The 16800-nt window shown below is 37.1% G+C and overlaps 1 protein-coding gene across 1 annotated transcript in view; it reads left to right on the top strand.

Annotated features, from left to right (window-relative positions):
• The window catches only part of Cbp80 (Nuclear cap-binding protein subunit 1), a 56870-nt gene that overhangs the window by 19763 nt on the left and 20307 nt on the right, over positions 1 to 16800 (top strand). The window contains exons 4-5 of the mRNA XM_067781515.1: positions 7632 to 7879; positions 7949 to 8192. Coding sequence (XP_067637616.1) covers positions 7632 to 7879; positions 7949 to 8192 — 492 coding nt within the window. The remainder of the gene's footprint in view (positions 1 to 7631; positions 7880 to 7948; positions 8193 to 16800) is intronic.

The raw sequence follows: 16800 nt of genomic DNA, 5'->3' as shown, positions 1-16800 counted from the left end.
TGGATTCTATTTATTTACCAATACTATCGGGCAAAGGCAATATGTGGTCCGGTGCCTGAGCTTCGTAAGAGTTATGTGGGCCACAGAACATACTATAGCAGAACATACTAAACACGTGTATACATATATTTCAAAATTACAGGAAGGGGCCGGCTCTGCTGTTTACAGATTATTGCAGCGTCTTTCAGGCAGAAATTAAAGCGGTGAAGAAAGCAAGCAGAATTTCTGGAGGAAGCGAGCTTAAGCTGCTATCGATATATTGATAGTCAAGCGGGAATAATATTATACATTACTTAATCAGGGAGTGAACTGGAATGCAAAGAAGCATTGGAAAACTTCGGTCATACATATGTATTGGGTTTCCGGCCATAAACGGATAGAAGGTAACGAAAAGGGCGATGAGTTGGCAATGGAGGGTGCAGCATTCACTGAATCGACAATAAACATCCCAATCCGTTTGGGAGAAATCAAAAGGAGACATGATTTGCATATGATCCACCAAGCAGGAAAAGGTTGGACAGAAGCGCGAGGCTGCAAAATTTCTAATATCATGTGCAAATCTTATGATATTAGACTCACAAAGAGGCTTATATGTCTGAAGAAAGAAGACTACAGGGTCACGATGGGCATACTAACTGGACACTGCCTTCTAGCGTCACATGCTTATATGTTAGGCCTCGCCAGTAACAACAGATGTAGAAAGTGCGATCTGCAGGAAGAAACGGTAGAGCACGTTCTGTGTTCGTCTCCTACGCTCGCCGGGTCAAGTATCCAGCTATTAGGGGCGGCAAAGTTGTCAGGTCTCGAGGCAGCAATTAAGCTAGGTCCTAGAAAACTTCTTGTATTTTCCAAGGGGACGGTGCTATTCTATAACATAAGTCCTGGAAACTGATTGGGGTTCTTACGCTTGGTTCTCAAACAAATTCTGGTAACACAATGGACACATTCAGTCTATGTGAGGTCTTTTTGACCGGCCAGTTCAACCTAACCTAACTATTACTGAACTTCCAATATTAAGCACTATGGAGTCACAGTTGGTTTCGAGCCTATTTATATGTTTAGGTAGGTTTTTTTAAGAGGTGGAAGCATCGAAAGCCTAAAAGTAAGTGTGGGACTTTAACCCGAACTAAACTAAGTTTTTTTATCTGAAAGTCTACTAGCAGCTTACAGGACTTCAGTCAAGGTCACCGCTTCAAATATTTAGGGATATTAGACATAGCAGAAATCAGCCTTATTTGCAGAGGAAATAAGTCTCGGCCTCGCTCTTAAGAAAGGGCAACTTTATATGCTGAGCCGCATGGATCGTTTCTCACATCATCACAAAGCTTAAGTAAGAATTGTCGCTTGCTATGCAGCCTTCAGTACGTGGCGCCCACGTTTGAAGTTAGCTCTACACTCGAGAAAATTAGGTCTTCTTCTTGATCGTTGGAAGCGTCTTCTGACTTGAAATAGAGTAGAGTCGTGACGATTTCACTTATCTGACTTACCAAGTCATCAATGCGTCGCATGCCATTTTGATATCGCCCATTACTTTAGTGCATGGGTCTCCAAAAATTTAAAGTCAACCTTTTCGTATACGCAATGAGAGTAAAAATGTGCGTTGGAATGCAGACCCCTGCATTCATTTGTTGAAAATTCCAGGATCGAAGAAGCTGGATTTCCAGGCACGGCTATTTTAGGGAGATGAATAAGCGTGGAACCCTGGCCGATCTAGGTTCATGTCGACAACCATCGCTGAGTGATCATTTTGGGTTTAGCAATCACCAAATTCCACTTACACAGTCTGTAGAGATTGACGCTTACGAACGTTATGTCGAGTATGCAGCCGAACCAATTTCTGGAAAAGGTGTGTTGCACGCCTGTGTTGAGAAGCGCCAGATCCAAACAGGCAAATGCATCAAGCAGTGCTTCCTTTCGGTAAAGTTCGCTATGACTCACACTCGAGAGCTCAATTATTTAAGTTGCCTGATATAACGAAACGCTGACAAGTTTTCGCATCTGTGAATATCTTTCCTACCTTTTTTCAAATACTTTCTGATCATAAGACCCGACTGCGACCTTTCCGCAGGGGTCTGAAAACCAGTTTACTGCTTTCTCCCTGTATGGTTCGCTTAGTAAGACCACATCGGCCTTTATCAAGTATTGGTTGCTCGCTCTCTCCAAGAAAAAAGGCTACCACGTGTAGTGCAAAGAAAGTTTACAGCTAAATGTATGGGTTTTTACCTACTTATCTTGTTTTGTTGATTTTCCGACAGGGTGGATAAATGATGAACATATATTGGAACGATTTTCCGTCATCCCTTGTCAAATTTGGTTTCGAAACAAACCGGTTTCGGCGTTGTGTCATCATTTTATTAGCTTGGGTTGTATGTATGTAACGGATTCTTTGAGCATAGTTCTCACCGATTTCCAGAAGTTTGATCAATTTGAAACTTTGACATTAGCTCAAAGGACATAAAGGCAATTGGCCTTATGACCACTTCAAATGGCATATCAACCAATCACAATGCAACAATTTGATGGTGGGGTGGCTAAAGCTCATGGTACACAAAGTCAATGGGCTTATGACCACTTCAAATAGCCATAAGTTTAATTGAAACTTTGCATACGCATCAAGAACCATTGGTAATGCAACAATTTTATGGTAGGGTGACATAAACGCTAGGGACATAAAGTCAATTTACCTTGTGACCAATTCAAATGGGCATAAGTTTAATTGCGCACGTATCCAGGACCGGTGACAATGCAATTATTTGATGGTGAGGTGACTTAAGCTCAACGGACATAAGGTCAATTGGCCTTATTTAGAATGGCTGTAATTAATTGAAACTTTGCGCACGTATCCAGGACCGATGACAATGCAATAATTTGATGGTTAGGTGACAAGGTCAACGGACTTAAGTTCAATTGGCCTTATTTAGAATGGCTGTAATTAAATTAAATCCCATAAATTTAAAAATTGAATACGTATGCATTTATCCCTTATTTGCTTGATTATCAAATCCTGAGTAATTAAAAATAGCCCTACATTTTGTAACTTTTGTATCTACGAACAAATTGTCCCACCAAGAAGGGAAACCCTTCATGCCTTTCATGCGCCACTTCCATATTTAATTCATTGTCGTAAAGATTTTTATGTTTAATTTGTATATTTAAAATTCAAATTAGCATGCATAGTTATTATGGCGCGTGTTGTTATTTATTGTATTGCGCTTGTTTTTTTTTTTATCGTTTTTCCTCACTATTATGATTTTGCTATCAAAAAACTTTATTAAGTTTCCCAAAGTTGTTAAAAAAAAAAAAATTAATAAATGTAAGGCGCGATAACCTCCGAAGAGATCTTAGGCCGAGCTTCTCTTCCAATTTGCGTCGTGCTCCTCTTGATTTTCCTTACAAATTGGCCGGACGGGACCTACATGTTTTATGCCGACTCCGAACGGCATCTGCAAGGCAAATGAATTTTCACTGAGAGCTTTTCATGGCAGAAATACACCCGGAGCGCTTGCCAAACACTGCCGAGGGGCGACCCCGCTTAGAATAATTTTCTTCTAATTTAAAAACCTTATTTCTAAAATTTTGATGTTGCTTTGCCCGGGGTGCGAACCCAGGGCATACGGTGTAATAGGCGGAGCACGCTACCATCACACCACGGTGGCCGCGCCAAAGTTGTTAGACACTGTATAATTAGCTTATTAACGGGGTTTAAAAAACTCAGCCCCAACATTTAATTCACGGACCTTTGCCTTTTTGCTCAAGAATCGCGGATTTCTTTTTTATTACAAATTAAGGTTTTGTTAATTCGCTTGTTAGAGATTTTGCTTTGACATTGCCCACTTGTATACCTGTAGTTTCCATTTGTTTTGTTTAAGATGGGCTATTCTGTCACACAATCGTTGAAGAGGTGGGCGTCGTGGAAATGACCTTGTCTTTGTTATTTTTAGGAAGTATGCAAATTGAATTATTGCCGCTTCTTCTGCAGTACCTGGCGTTAGTAAATCATCATTATCATTAATATATGCTTAACCGCCGAAGCTATTTTGGCCGTTTCGTAAGAATTCACCTCAACTTTCCCGTTTTCGCGACAGCTGAGCCAATTGAAAGCACTCAGGGTGGTCAAGTCTTCCTCCACCTGCCTCTTCCTTCCACTGCTTCCATACAGCGGTGTCGACTGAAATACTTTCTTGGCCAGAGCATCTTCGTCCATTCGCATAATATAACTTAGGTTAGATTAGGTTAAAGTGACCGCCTCCGCTGCGCAAGCGGAGACTCGCGTAGGCCATAATGGCCCGTTCTGATACCGCGAAGGCGCACTAGTTTCCTTTTCTTGGAATGTGTTTCATGCATTCATAAAGCTAAACCAGTGCGTTTGCCTAATGTAGAGCAAAATTTCTTTTATATTTGGGGATTCTAGCTCCGCAATGCACCTAGAGAGGTGTCTGTGGAGGCATCGGACCTGGGGGCCTACTCTGTATTGCGATGCGAAAGGCAGTGCGATGCGAAAATAAATTGCGATGCGAAAGGTAATTGGAACTCTGTAGCGCTATCGCATCGCTAACAATGTCGCTTTTTTATTTTTCGCTAATTTTTTGCTTGAGTATGCATCACTGACCAAACTCAAAGAAAGAGAACAAAAGAAACAAGGCGATTACAATTTCGGAACGATTTTTGGAACGATTTAAATGAAGAAAGGATTGATTTAAATGAAGAAATCCTCCCAGTTCAGAAATTGAACTGGAAGAAGTGAACGTGATAAATACAGAAAACGTGGAAAATCATAGAATGGGAAATATTGCTAGATGTATCAGAGAACAAATAAAAAATGACATGATTTCCAATAGAAATGCTTTATAAAAAAGTGGTTTCGTTTTAATTGTTATTTATTTATGTATTTTAAGTCCACTAGGATTACAAATTGTTGCTTTTGTGTTTGTTTTGTTTTTTGAGTTGTCCTATATATTTTTAATATAAAGATATCAATTTATAAAATCATCAATTAATAGTTACATATTTGAACAATGCGAATGCCTATTACTTGTAGCAAGAAAAATGCGAAAATGAATGCTGTTTGACATTCGCTTTCGCTTTACAGAGTGCCGGCAATGCGAAAAGGGAGAAAAATTGCGAATGGGCAAAATGTGAATGCGAAAGTCAAAATATACATGCGAATGTCAAGATACAGAGTACCGATTTTGCGATTTCGCGTATTTTTTCTTTCGCATCGCAATACAGAGTAGGCCCCCTGGTCTTCGACAAGGCAGGACAATGACATATATAATTATACATTCTGATATATTGCGCCTACTGATGCTGAGTCCAGATTCCGTAGACCAAGTTATTGTTAGATTCAATGCAATAGCGTCAAGGCTATGCCATCAGTATATGCATACCTGGCAGGCGGTAGACTGTAACCTGGATAACAGACTGTTCACCGTCTGGTTCCATAGTAGAGGAGCTGTTACTGTCGTTGCTGGGGGTATACAGAATTTTGCCTGCCCCGTCCCTGTGCATTCAATCCATTGTTGTTTGAACTGCTTTGTTTCCGAGTTACTTATGGTTTCCCTAGTCTGTGCCTTTGTGAGTTCACACAAGAGAATATTACTAAAGCACCCTGCTTGGCTAGATAGTCTGCCTATTCATTAGCTTCATGTCCCTAATGTCCGGGAACCCATCATAAAAAACCTTTTTCTTGGCGCCCAGATCATTAAGGACTCCAATACATTCATTCACTAGCTTAAAAGTAAGTGTGTAAGACTGCAACGCACGTTAGGTTGCCTGGCTGTCTGACATAATGAGGATACTCCTCGAAGATACGCCATTTCGTAAACATGCTCTAATTCTTCTTTTGCATTGATATCTGCCTGAAAAGTTGTAGGGTATCAATTTGTCGAAGTTCGGCTCAGATGCCTCCTCCCATTTTACCGTCATAAAATTGTGATCCATCCGTGAATCAGTGTCTGAGCTAGGACCAGTATATACCTCCCGGTTTCCCGAAGAGCCCTGTCCACTATGGACACCTCAAAATTCCGTGAGATTCTAAGCGTAGGACCATTGCAACACATAGTTGCAATACGGGATTCGTATTCTTATAACTTTACATGTTTCCGCTCATTAGCTCATAGAAATTTTTAGTGCGACACGTGTTGTCTCTTTCTCTATTAGAATAGGTAAGAAGGTACTCTCACTAAGGCACTAAATTTATCAGCAGGAGCCGTTCTCATCGCACCCGTTATACAAATACAAACTATTCGACGCAGTTTGCTTAGTTTTTCTATTACTGTTCTTTTCATGGCCTTTTGCCACCAAACTTAGGAAGCATAGGTGACTTCACAACAGTGTTAAATACCCAGTATACCATTTTGGGAGATAGCCCCCCATGTTTTGCCTTAGAGTCGACAGCAGGCGAAGAAAGCTCTTATTGCTTTGTTCTATGTAGCATTAAGGTGAGCATTCCACGTGAGGATTCTGTCCAGTGATCATACTTAGGAGCTAAATATTTTGCGTCCATCCAAATTCGGAGTTTGGCGCTACCCAGGGAAGGTTCTGGCATGAATAGTTTTATTTTCTGCGTAATAGGCGCTAGGACAGTTTTATAAGAATTGATAGACAATTCTTTGGTATCACACCACCTTTATATGATGCGTGGCGCTTGCTGCATGCGATTGGATATTGGTTCCTTGTTTTCATTCCTTTGATGCAGATTACTCAGTCATCTGTATACCCTTGTCTGTCAAATCCATTGGAATTCAGTAACTGAAGAAGGTCATATATGACTAGGGTCCACAAGAGAGAAGAGATTACAAACCCTTCAAGGCATCCCCTAGTCACCACAATTGACTCAGTTGTCCCTCGCAGCTGAATACTGATTTTTCTTCTCTTTTTCAAACGATGACATACAGCGAATGTCCATTGGGCTTACATTATTGCCAATCATAGCTTGTTCGATAGCATGGTGTGCCTCAGGATAGAAGATTGACTCATTACCAAATTGATTTTAATTAAATTAACATATCGAATTAAAGTTACCGTTGTTTAACGCATTATTGCAATCAAAGAGTGCAACAACATTAGATAAAAGTGACAGCAAAGAAAATGAAATTGTTCCAGATAGCTGAGCTCAAAAAAAGTAAACAAACGTCACTTTATGAAGCGCCGCTGACGATAAAATGATGACAGCAAATTGTTGGCACAAATTCAGTGCAACAACACTTTAAAAATTACCGACAATTTTATTTAAGCAACAACAAATGTGCAATACATAATATGCAATAAAACAAACAATTACTACCGCACTGCAAATCTGCGGGGGCTGAATCGCTGGCTGACTAACTACGTGCGTCGTACTACATTCCAGTGCATTGTCGCCACAAAATGACAAATTAACTAAGTAACATTTTTATTAAAAAAAAGCGAAAGTGTTTTCAACTTCTATGCAATAGCTCCTCCTCCTTGTTTTTTATTTCGTAATACATATTTACATTTATTTTCTTGCATTTGTTGCTTTTTACCAATTAATTACATGATTATGACGACAATTTTATTTCCTCATTTTTATTGTTGTGCTTATTTAATGAATTCAATTTAACTTTTGCTACATATTTTCAAATAATATTATATTTTACTTATATTTTCAGCAACTTTGGCTGGTACCCAAGTAGCACATCAATTGGTCGTGGCAATTCGACAAAAATGTACACCCGAAGAAGTCATCAATATTCTGAAAGAGTTGCCGAATTCCGGCGAAAATGCCGATCAGGAAATGTCTGAGACCTCATTCAATCCACTCAAAATCGATGTCTTCGTACAAACGCTATTGAATTTGGGCGCCAAATCGTTTTCACACAGTTTTGCTGCAATATCGAAATTTCATTTAGTTTTTAAGGTAAGCTTTCGTGCATTCGTTTTAACGTCAATAATTAGTTTTAATTTACTTCTTTCTTTTTTCTTTCAGGCTCTGGCCGAATCTGAGGAAGCTCAAATTTGCATACTTCATAACGTTTACGAATTATGGCAGCATCATCAGCAGATGATGGTCGTTATTATTGATAAATTGTTAAAATTGCAAATTGTTGATTGTTCAGCTGTCGCTACATGGATATTCTCCAAAGAAATGACCGGCGAATTCACCAAAATGTATTTGTGGGAAATTCTACATTTGACCATTAAGAAAATGAACAAACATGTTATAAAGCTGAGTAAGTAAAAGTATAAACTACTCTTGTTTCTATGAGATTACCAGTTTGGAAAAGCAACTTCAAAACTTTTAGAAAAAATTGTTTAAAAAAAATTGTCTTATCGCGGCAGTGGTTAGGCCAACATTTCGAGTGTATTTCTGTCATGAAGAAAAGCTTCTCAGCGACAATGCCTCTTTGAAATGCCGTTCGAAGTCGGCAGTAAAGATGTGTGTATATAGGTCCCCCTTCCTACCAATTTGTAGGGAACTCTGCTTAAATCTCCTCGGAGGAGGTATATCGCTTTTGTATTTTTTTATTTACTGGTACAGCCCCCGGTCGAAAATTCGACCAATCCTTTATCTATATATATGTATAAAAGAAAGTGGTGTTAGTTACACTACGCATAACTCAAGAACAGATGAACCGATTTGGCTGAAAATTGGTGGAGAGGTAGCTTAGAACCAGGGAACGGACATAGGATACTTTTTATCCCGTTCCCGCAGCAGGTTGAATTCTCCTCTTTATTCAAAAGTTGTTTCCTTTTATACAAAATTTCTATGAGCTAAAATACTTACTTACACTAATACTTACAAACTAAGTATAACACACATATACATTCAATTCAGCTGTATTGCATACATATACTTTCAGTTCAGTTGTATTGCATACATATACTTTCAGTTCCCTGGGAACTGCATTCTAAGTATAAATAAAATAAGCTGTGGAATGTGCAACGCAAGCATAATTGAATCATGTTAATAATTTGTCTACAGGTAAAGGCTTGTCGCGAGCAAGCTCTAAACAGTGTCATACCAAGGCTCAGGTTACCATATGAAGGTGTACAAAATATATGTTTGTACAAATGAATGAATAACTTAATGAGTGAATGCCTTCCATATATCAAAATCGTCAGTATCGAAAAAAAATTCGATTGTGCCATGTCCGTCCGTCCGTCTGTCCGTTAACACGATAACTTGAGTAAATTTTGAGGTATCTTGATGAAATTTGGTATGTAGGTTCCTGGGCACTCATCTCAGATCGCTATTTAAAATGAACGATATCGGACAATAACCACGCCCACTTTTTCGATATCGAAAATTTCGAAAAATCGAAAAAGTGCGATAATTCATTATCAAATACGCATTAAGCGATGAAACTTGGTAGGTGAGTTGAGCTTATGACGCAGAATAGAAAACTAGTAAAATTTTGGACAATGGGCGTGGCACCGCCCACTTTTAAATGAAGGTAATTTAGAAGTTTTGCAAGCTGTAATTTGGCAGTCGTTGAAGATATCATGATGAAATTTGGCAGGAACGTTACTCTTATTACTTTATGCCTGCTTAATAAAAATTAGCAAAATCGGAGAACCACCACGCCCACTTTTTAAAAAAAAATTTTTTTTAATTCAAATTTTAAAAGAAAAGTTAATATCTTTACAGCATATAAGTAAATTATGCCAACATTCAACTCCAGTAATGATATGGTGCAACAAAATACAAAAATAAAAGAAAATTTCAAAATGGGCGTGGCCCCGCCCTTTTTCATTTAAGTTCAAAATTCCGTGAGATTGTAAGCGTATGACCATTGCAACACATAGTTGCAATACGAGATTCGTATTCTTATAACTTTTCATGTTTCCGCTCTTTAGCTCATAGAAATTTTTAGTGCGACACTGTTGTCTCTTTCTCTATTAGAATAGGTAAGAAGGTACTCTCACTAAGGCACTAAATTTATCAGCTGGAGGCGTTCTCATCGCACCCGTTATACAAATACAAACTACATGGCCTTTTGCCACCAAACTTAGGAAGCATAGGTGACTTCACAACAGTGTTAAATACCCAGTATACCATTTTGGGAGATAGCCCCCCATGTTTTGCCTTAGAGTCGACAGCAGGCGAAGAAAGCTCTTGTTGCTTTGTTCTATGTAGCATTAAGATGAGCATTCCACGCGAGGATTTTATCCAGTGATCATACTTAGGAGTTAAATATTTTTCGTGCATCCGAATTCGGAGTTTGGCGCTACCCAGGGAAGGTTCTGGCATGAATAGGTTTATTTTCTGCGTAAAAGGCCCTAGGACAGTTTTATAAGAATTGATAGACAATTCTTTGGTATCACACCACCTTTATATGATGCGTGGCGCTTGCTGCATGCGATTGGATATTGTTTCCTTGTTTTCATTCCTTTGATGCAGATTACTCAGTCATCTGTATACCCTTGTCTGTCAAATCCATTGGAATTCAGTAACTGAAGAAGGTCATATATGACTAGGGTCCACAAGAGAGAAGAGATTACAAACCCTTGAAGGCATCCCCTAGTCACCACAATTGACTCAGTTGTCCCTCGCAGCTGAAGACTGATTTTTCTTCTCTTTTTCAATCGATGACATACAGCGAATGATCATTGGGCTTATATTCTTGCCAATCATAGCTTGTTCGATAGCATGGTGTGCCTCAGGATAGAAGATTGACTCATTACCAAATTGATTTTAATTAAATTAACATATCGAATTAAGGTTACCGTTCTTTAACGCATTATTGCAATCAAAGAGTGCAACAACATTAGATAAAAGTGACAGCAAAGAAAATGAAATTGTTCCAGATAGCTGAGCTCAAAAAAAGTAAACAAACGTCACTTTATGAAGCGCCGCTGACGATAAAATGATGACAGCAAATTGTTGGCACGAATTCAGTGCAACAACACTTTAAAAATTACCGACAATTTTATTTAAGCAACAACAAATGTGCAATACATAATATGCAATAAAACAAACAATTACTACCGCACTGCAAATCTGCGGGGGCTGAATGGCTGGCTGACTAACTACGTGCGTCGTACTACATTCCAGTGCATTGTCCCCACAAAATGACAAATTAACTAAGTAACATTTTTATTAAAAAAAGCGAGTGTTTTCAACTTCTATGCAATAGCTCCTCCTCCTTGTTTTTTATTTCGTAATACATGGTTACATTTATTTTCTTGCATTTGTTGCTTTTTACCAATTAATTACATGATTATGACGACAATTTTATTTCCTCATTTTTATTGTTGTGCTTATTTAATGAATTCAATTTAACTTTTGCTACATATTTTCAAATAATATTATATTTTACTTATATTTTCAGCAACTTTGGCTGGTACCCAAGTAGCACATCAATTGGTCGTTTACTGCCAATTGAAACGGCAGCAGGTTGAATTCTCCTCTTTATTCAAAAGTTGTTTCCTTTTATACAAAATTTCTATGAGCTAAAATACTTACTTACACTAATACTTACAAACTAAGTATAACACACATATACATTCAATTCAGCTGTATTGCATACATATACCTTCAGTTCAGTTGTATTGCATACATATACTTTCAGTTCCCTGGGAACTGCATTCTAAGCATAAATAAAATAAGCTGTGGAATGTGCAACGCAAGCATAAATGAATCATGTTAATAATTTGTCTACAGGTAAAGGCTTGTCGCTCTAAACAGTGTCATACCAAGGCTCAGGTTACCATATGATGGTGTACAAAATATATGTTTGTACAAATGAATGAATGTGTCAATAGAATCTCATGCCGTACCAAAGCGAGCCAAAAATACGTATGTACAATTGTATGAATATGTATGCAAGAGTCAATATATTTTACGACATTCCAAAACGGGTTGAAATATATGTTTGTACAAATGAATGAATAACTTAATGAGTGAATGCTACACCATCCGCCTTTGAAAGAGTAGACATATAATTTTGTGAACAAATTATCTATGGCTACTCAAGTTAGGTTAATGGTTTTGAATCCGTTTGTGCTTACTTTGCTTGTTGGGTTCTTTTTTTTTTTATACTCAGTTGAGCAGAGCTCACAGAGTATATTAAATTTGATTGCATAACGGTTGGTTGTACAGGTATAAAGGAATCGAGATAGATATAGACTTCCATATATCAAAATCATCAGTATCGAAAAAAATTCGATTGTGCCATGTCCGTCCGTCTGTCCGTTAACACGATAACTTGAGTAAATTTTGAGGTATCTTGATGAAATTTGGCATGTAGGTTCCTGGGCACTCATCTCAGATCGCTATTTAAAATGAACGATATCGGACAATAACCACGCCCACTTTTTCGATATCGAAAATTTCGAAAAATCGAAAAAGTGCGATAATTCGTTACCAAATACGCATTAAGCGATGAAACTTGGTAGGTGAGTTGAGCTTATGACGCAGAATAGAAAACTAGTAAAATTTTGGACAATGGGCGTGGCACCGCCCACTTTTAAATGAAGGTAATTTAGAAGTTTTGCAAGCTGTAATTTGGCAGTCGTTGAAGATATCATGATGAAATTTGGCAGGAACGTTACTCTTATTACTTTATGTCTGCTTAATAAAAATTTGCAAAATCGTCGTTCTCCGTCGCCCACTTTTTAAAAAAAAATTTTTTTTTATTCAAATTTTAAAAGAAAAGTTAATATCTTTACAGCATATAAGTAAATTATGCCAACATTCAACTCCAGTAATGATATGGTGCAACAAAATACAAAAATAAAAGAAAATTTCAAAATGGGCGTGGCTCAGCCCTTTTTCATTTAATTTGTCTAGGATGCTTTTAATGCCATAAGTCGAACAAAAATTAACCAATCCTTGTGAAATTTGGTAGAGGCTTAGCTCCTAGGACGATAACTGTTTTCTGTGAAAAAGGGCGAAATCGGTTGAAGCCTCGCCCAGTTTTTATACACAGTCAACCGTCTGTCCTTCCGCTCGGCCGTTAACACGATAACTTGAGCAAAAATCGATATATCTTTACTAAACTCAGTTCACGTACTTATCTGAACTCACTTTGTATTGGTGTAAAAAATGGCCGAAATCCGACTATGACCACGCCCACTTTTTCGATATCGAAAATTACGAAAAATGAAAAAAATGCCATAATTATATACCAAATACGAAAAAAGGAATGAAACATGGTAATTGTATTGGTCTATTGGCGCAAAATATAACTTTAGAAAAAAACTTCGTAAAATGGGTGTGACACCTACCATACTAAGTAGAAGAAAATGAAAAAGTTTTACAGGGCGAAATCAAAAGCCCTTGGAATCTTGGAAGGAATACTGTACATGGTATTACATATATATATAAATTAGCGGTACCCGACAGATGATGTTATGGATCACCCTGGTCCACATTTTGGTAGATATCTCGAAAACGCCTGCACATATACAACTAAGGGCCACTCCCGTTTAAAACCCTCATTAATACCTTTAATTTGATACCCATATCGTACAAACACATTCTAGAGTCACCCCTGGTTCACATTTATGGCGATATCTCGAAAATGCGTCCACATATAGAACTAAGGCCCACTCCTTTTTAAAATACTCATTAACACCTTTCATTTGATACCCATATCGTACAAACAAATTTTTGAGTCACCCCTGGTCCACCTTCATGTCGATATCTCGAAAAGGCGTCCACCTATAGAACTAAGGCCCACGCTTTTTTAAAATACTCATTAACACCTTTCATTTGATACCCATATCGTACAAAAAAATTCTAGAGTCACCCCTGGCCCACCTTTATGGCGATATCTCGAAAAGTCATCCACCTATAGAACTAAGGCCCACTCCCTTTTAAAATACTCATTAACGCTTTTCATTTGATACCCATATCGTATAAACAAATTCTAAAGTCACCCCTGGTCCACCTTTATGTCGATATCTCGAAAAGGCGTCCACCTATAGAACTAAGGCCCACGCCCTTTTAAAATACTCATTAACACCTTTCATTTGATACCCATATCGTACAAACAAATTCTAGAGTCACCCCTGGTCCAAGTTTATGGCGATATCTCGAAAAGGCGTCCACATATAGAACTAAGGCCCACGCCCTCTTAAAATACTCATTAACACCTTTCATTTGATACTCATATCGTACAAACAAATTCTAGAATCACCCCTGGTCCACCTTTATGGCGATATCTCGAAAAGACGTCCACCTATAGAACTTAGGCCAACTCCCTTTTAAAATTATCATTAACGCATTTCATTTGATACCCATATCGTACAAACAAATTCTCGAGTCAGGCCTGGTCCACCTTTATGGCGATATCCCTAAATGGCGTCCATCTATAGATCTATGGCCCACTTCCTCTTAAAATACTCTTTAATACCTTCCATTTGATACACATGTCATACAAACACATTCCAGGATTACCCTAGGTTCCTTTTACAACATGGTGATTTCCCTTACTTTGTCTCCACAGCTCTCAACTGAGTATGTAATGTTCGGTTACACCCGAACTTAGCCTTCCTTACTTGTTTTTTTTTTGTGACATTTAGCTTGATTTCCAAAGAATAGTTTACATTTGTTTTTTGTTTTTTTTTCTTTTGTTTTGTTTTATTATTGTATTTTTCTTTTGCATACAATAGAAATTTTCTTTGTGTTTATAAAGTTAAAGTGCTCTAAGGACAACTGTATTTTTCTAATTCCTAAATTGCCGGCTTCTTTCATAAGCCTGGCAAAGAATTGACCTAAGTCAATCTTCGGCTCAACAATTAGATTTTTTATATTAATTTCGCAACAAATGTTCTTTCCTTTTTTGAAACGTAACTTCGGAATATTATTCGGAATAGCGCTTCAAATATTATTGTGTTCTCTTTGTGCCTTTTTATTTCTTCATTTTTACTACTGGACTGTTTATTGTTATGATTTTTGTTAGTTTCCAACCTAGTCGTAACTTTTAGTATTTTACACGCTTCTACCGATATTTGTTTTAGTTCTTTAATATCTATGCGTGATAATGCGTCGGCTACATAGTTTTCTTTACCTGCGATATACTCCACCTCGAAATCATATTCTTCCATATCTATCTGATTCGAGTTAACTTTAATGACGGATTTTTCATCGAAAATAAAAATGTTAAGGGTCTGTGGTCTGTTTTGACCAAAAATTTTCTACCGTAAATGTATGGTCTAAAATATGTTATGGCCCAATGAATGGCCGCTAATTCTTTCTCAATTGTTGCTTTATTAATTTCTCCTTTAGTAAATGATCTTGATGCATAGGCAATTGGCAATTGTTTTCCTTCATACTCTTGGCTTAATACTGCTCCGCAAGCATATCCACTTAAAAAGATTTTTTATTGAAATCGGGATATTGTAGGATATTAGGGCTTATTAACGCAGCTTTCAAATAGTCAAAGGATTTTTTGCAATCCTCTGTCCAGTCGAAAATTACATTTTTCTTGCAAAGTCTTGTTATTATTCTAGAATATTCTGCAAAATTTGGGATAAATCTTCTGTAATAATTGCAAAATGCGACGAATCTTTTCGCCTCATCGGCATTTTTAAGTGTTGGGAAATTTTTAACAATTTCGAATTTATTGGGGACCGGCAAAATTCCTTTGCTTGTGCATTTATGACCAAGGTAAGTTACTTCTTGGTTGAAAAATAAACATTTATCAGGATGTAATTTTAAATTATATTTTCTACAAGTTGCGAAAACATCTCGTAAATTTTTAATCATATGATTTTCGGAGCATCCTAATACGATTAAATCGTCCATGTATAGGAATGCTTGTGAAGGTTTTAAGCCTGTAAATGCTAATGTCATCATTCTTTGGAATGAGTTAGGTGCTACTTTAAGTCCATACGGTAGTCTGTTAAAACGATAAGTACCATTATCTGCTGTAAAGGATGTGATATCTCTTGACTCTTCGCTCAGTTCAGTCTGGTGAAATCCAGACATTAAATCTAAGCATGAAAAATATTGAGCTCTTCCTAACTGATCTAGTATGTCATCAATTCTTGGTAAAGGGAATTTATCTGCGGTTAATTTTTTATTTACTTGTCTGCAATCTACAACCATTCTCCATCTTCTTTCTTGGTTATTCGGGAGTGATTTTTTCGGTACTAATAAATTTGGACTATTGAATTCTGAAATTGAAGGTTCTATTATGCCATCTTTAACTAATTTGTTTACTTGTTTATTAATTTCACTCTTATGAGCTTCTGGTATTCTATAATTTTTTACGTAGACTGGGTTATTGTCTTTCATATAAAGTTTTTGTTTTTAAAAATTATTAGTGGTAATTGGTTCTGTTTCCAATGAAAATGTGTCAGTGAGTTCCGCACATAATGCATTAAGTGCTTTATTTGCAATTTTTTAGAAAATTTTTATTTAATCTCTCTAATTTTTCCTTATTGTTGGCCTCATTTTCGAGTGTTTTTATTGTTAACTATTGTATAATCATTCAAATTTTCTGTACGAATATTAAAATCTTGAAGTGTTGCATTTTTATCTGTTGTATTTATAATTCTAACAAATGTTTGTTGTGAATTTGCTAGTGTGGTTGCAATAAAAACACCTTCAGACAATTTTTGTTGTAGGATTAGTAAATCTGAATTGTTATTTTCTATGTGAATTTGTCGAACTACTTCTGATCGTGCGGGAATTGAAATACTATTAATTGTTGGTTTGTTAGTCATCTGAATTATTATGTTTTCTGGGTAGTCATATGGTCTTAGTATTAGAGTGTCACTTTCTGCTTAATAATCTAAAAAGCAATTATATTTTTTAATGAAATCTAATCCCAATATTCCATCGCATGGGATTGGGAAATTGTCTTCTACTACGTAAAATTTGTGTCT

The sequence above is a fragment of the Eurosta solidaginis genome, chromosome 4 (assembly GCF_040869045.1).
Source record: "Eurosta solidaginis isolate ZX-2024a chromosome 4, ASM4086904v1, whole genome shotgun sequence".
Taxonomy (NCBI): Eukaryota; Metazoa; Arthropoda; class Insecta; order Diptera; family Tephritidae; genus Eurosta; species Eurosta solidaginis.
Note: the sequence above shows the minus strand (reverse complement) of the source record. Positions and strands in the feature narration are given on the sequence as shown.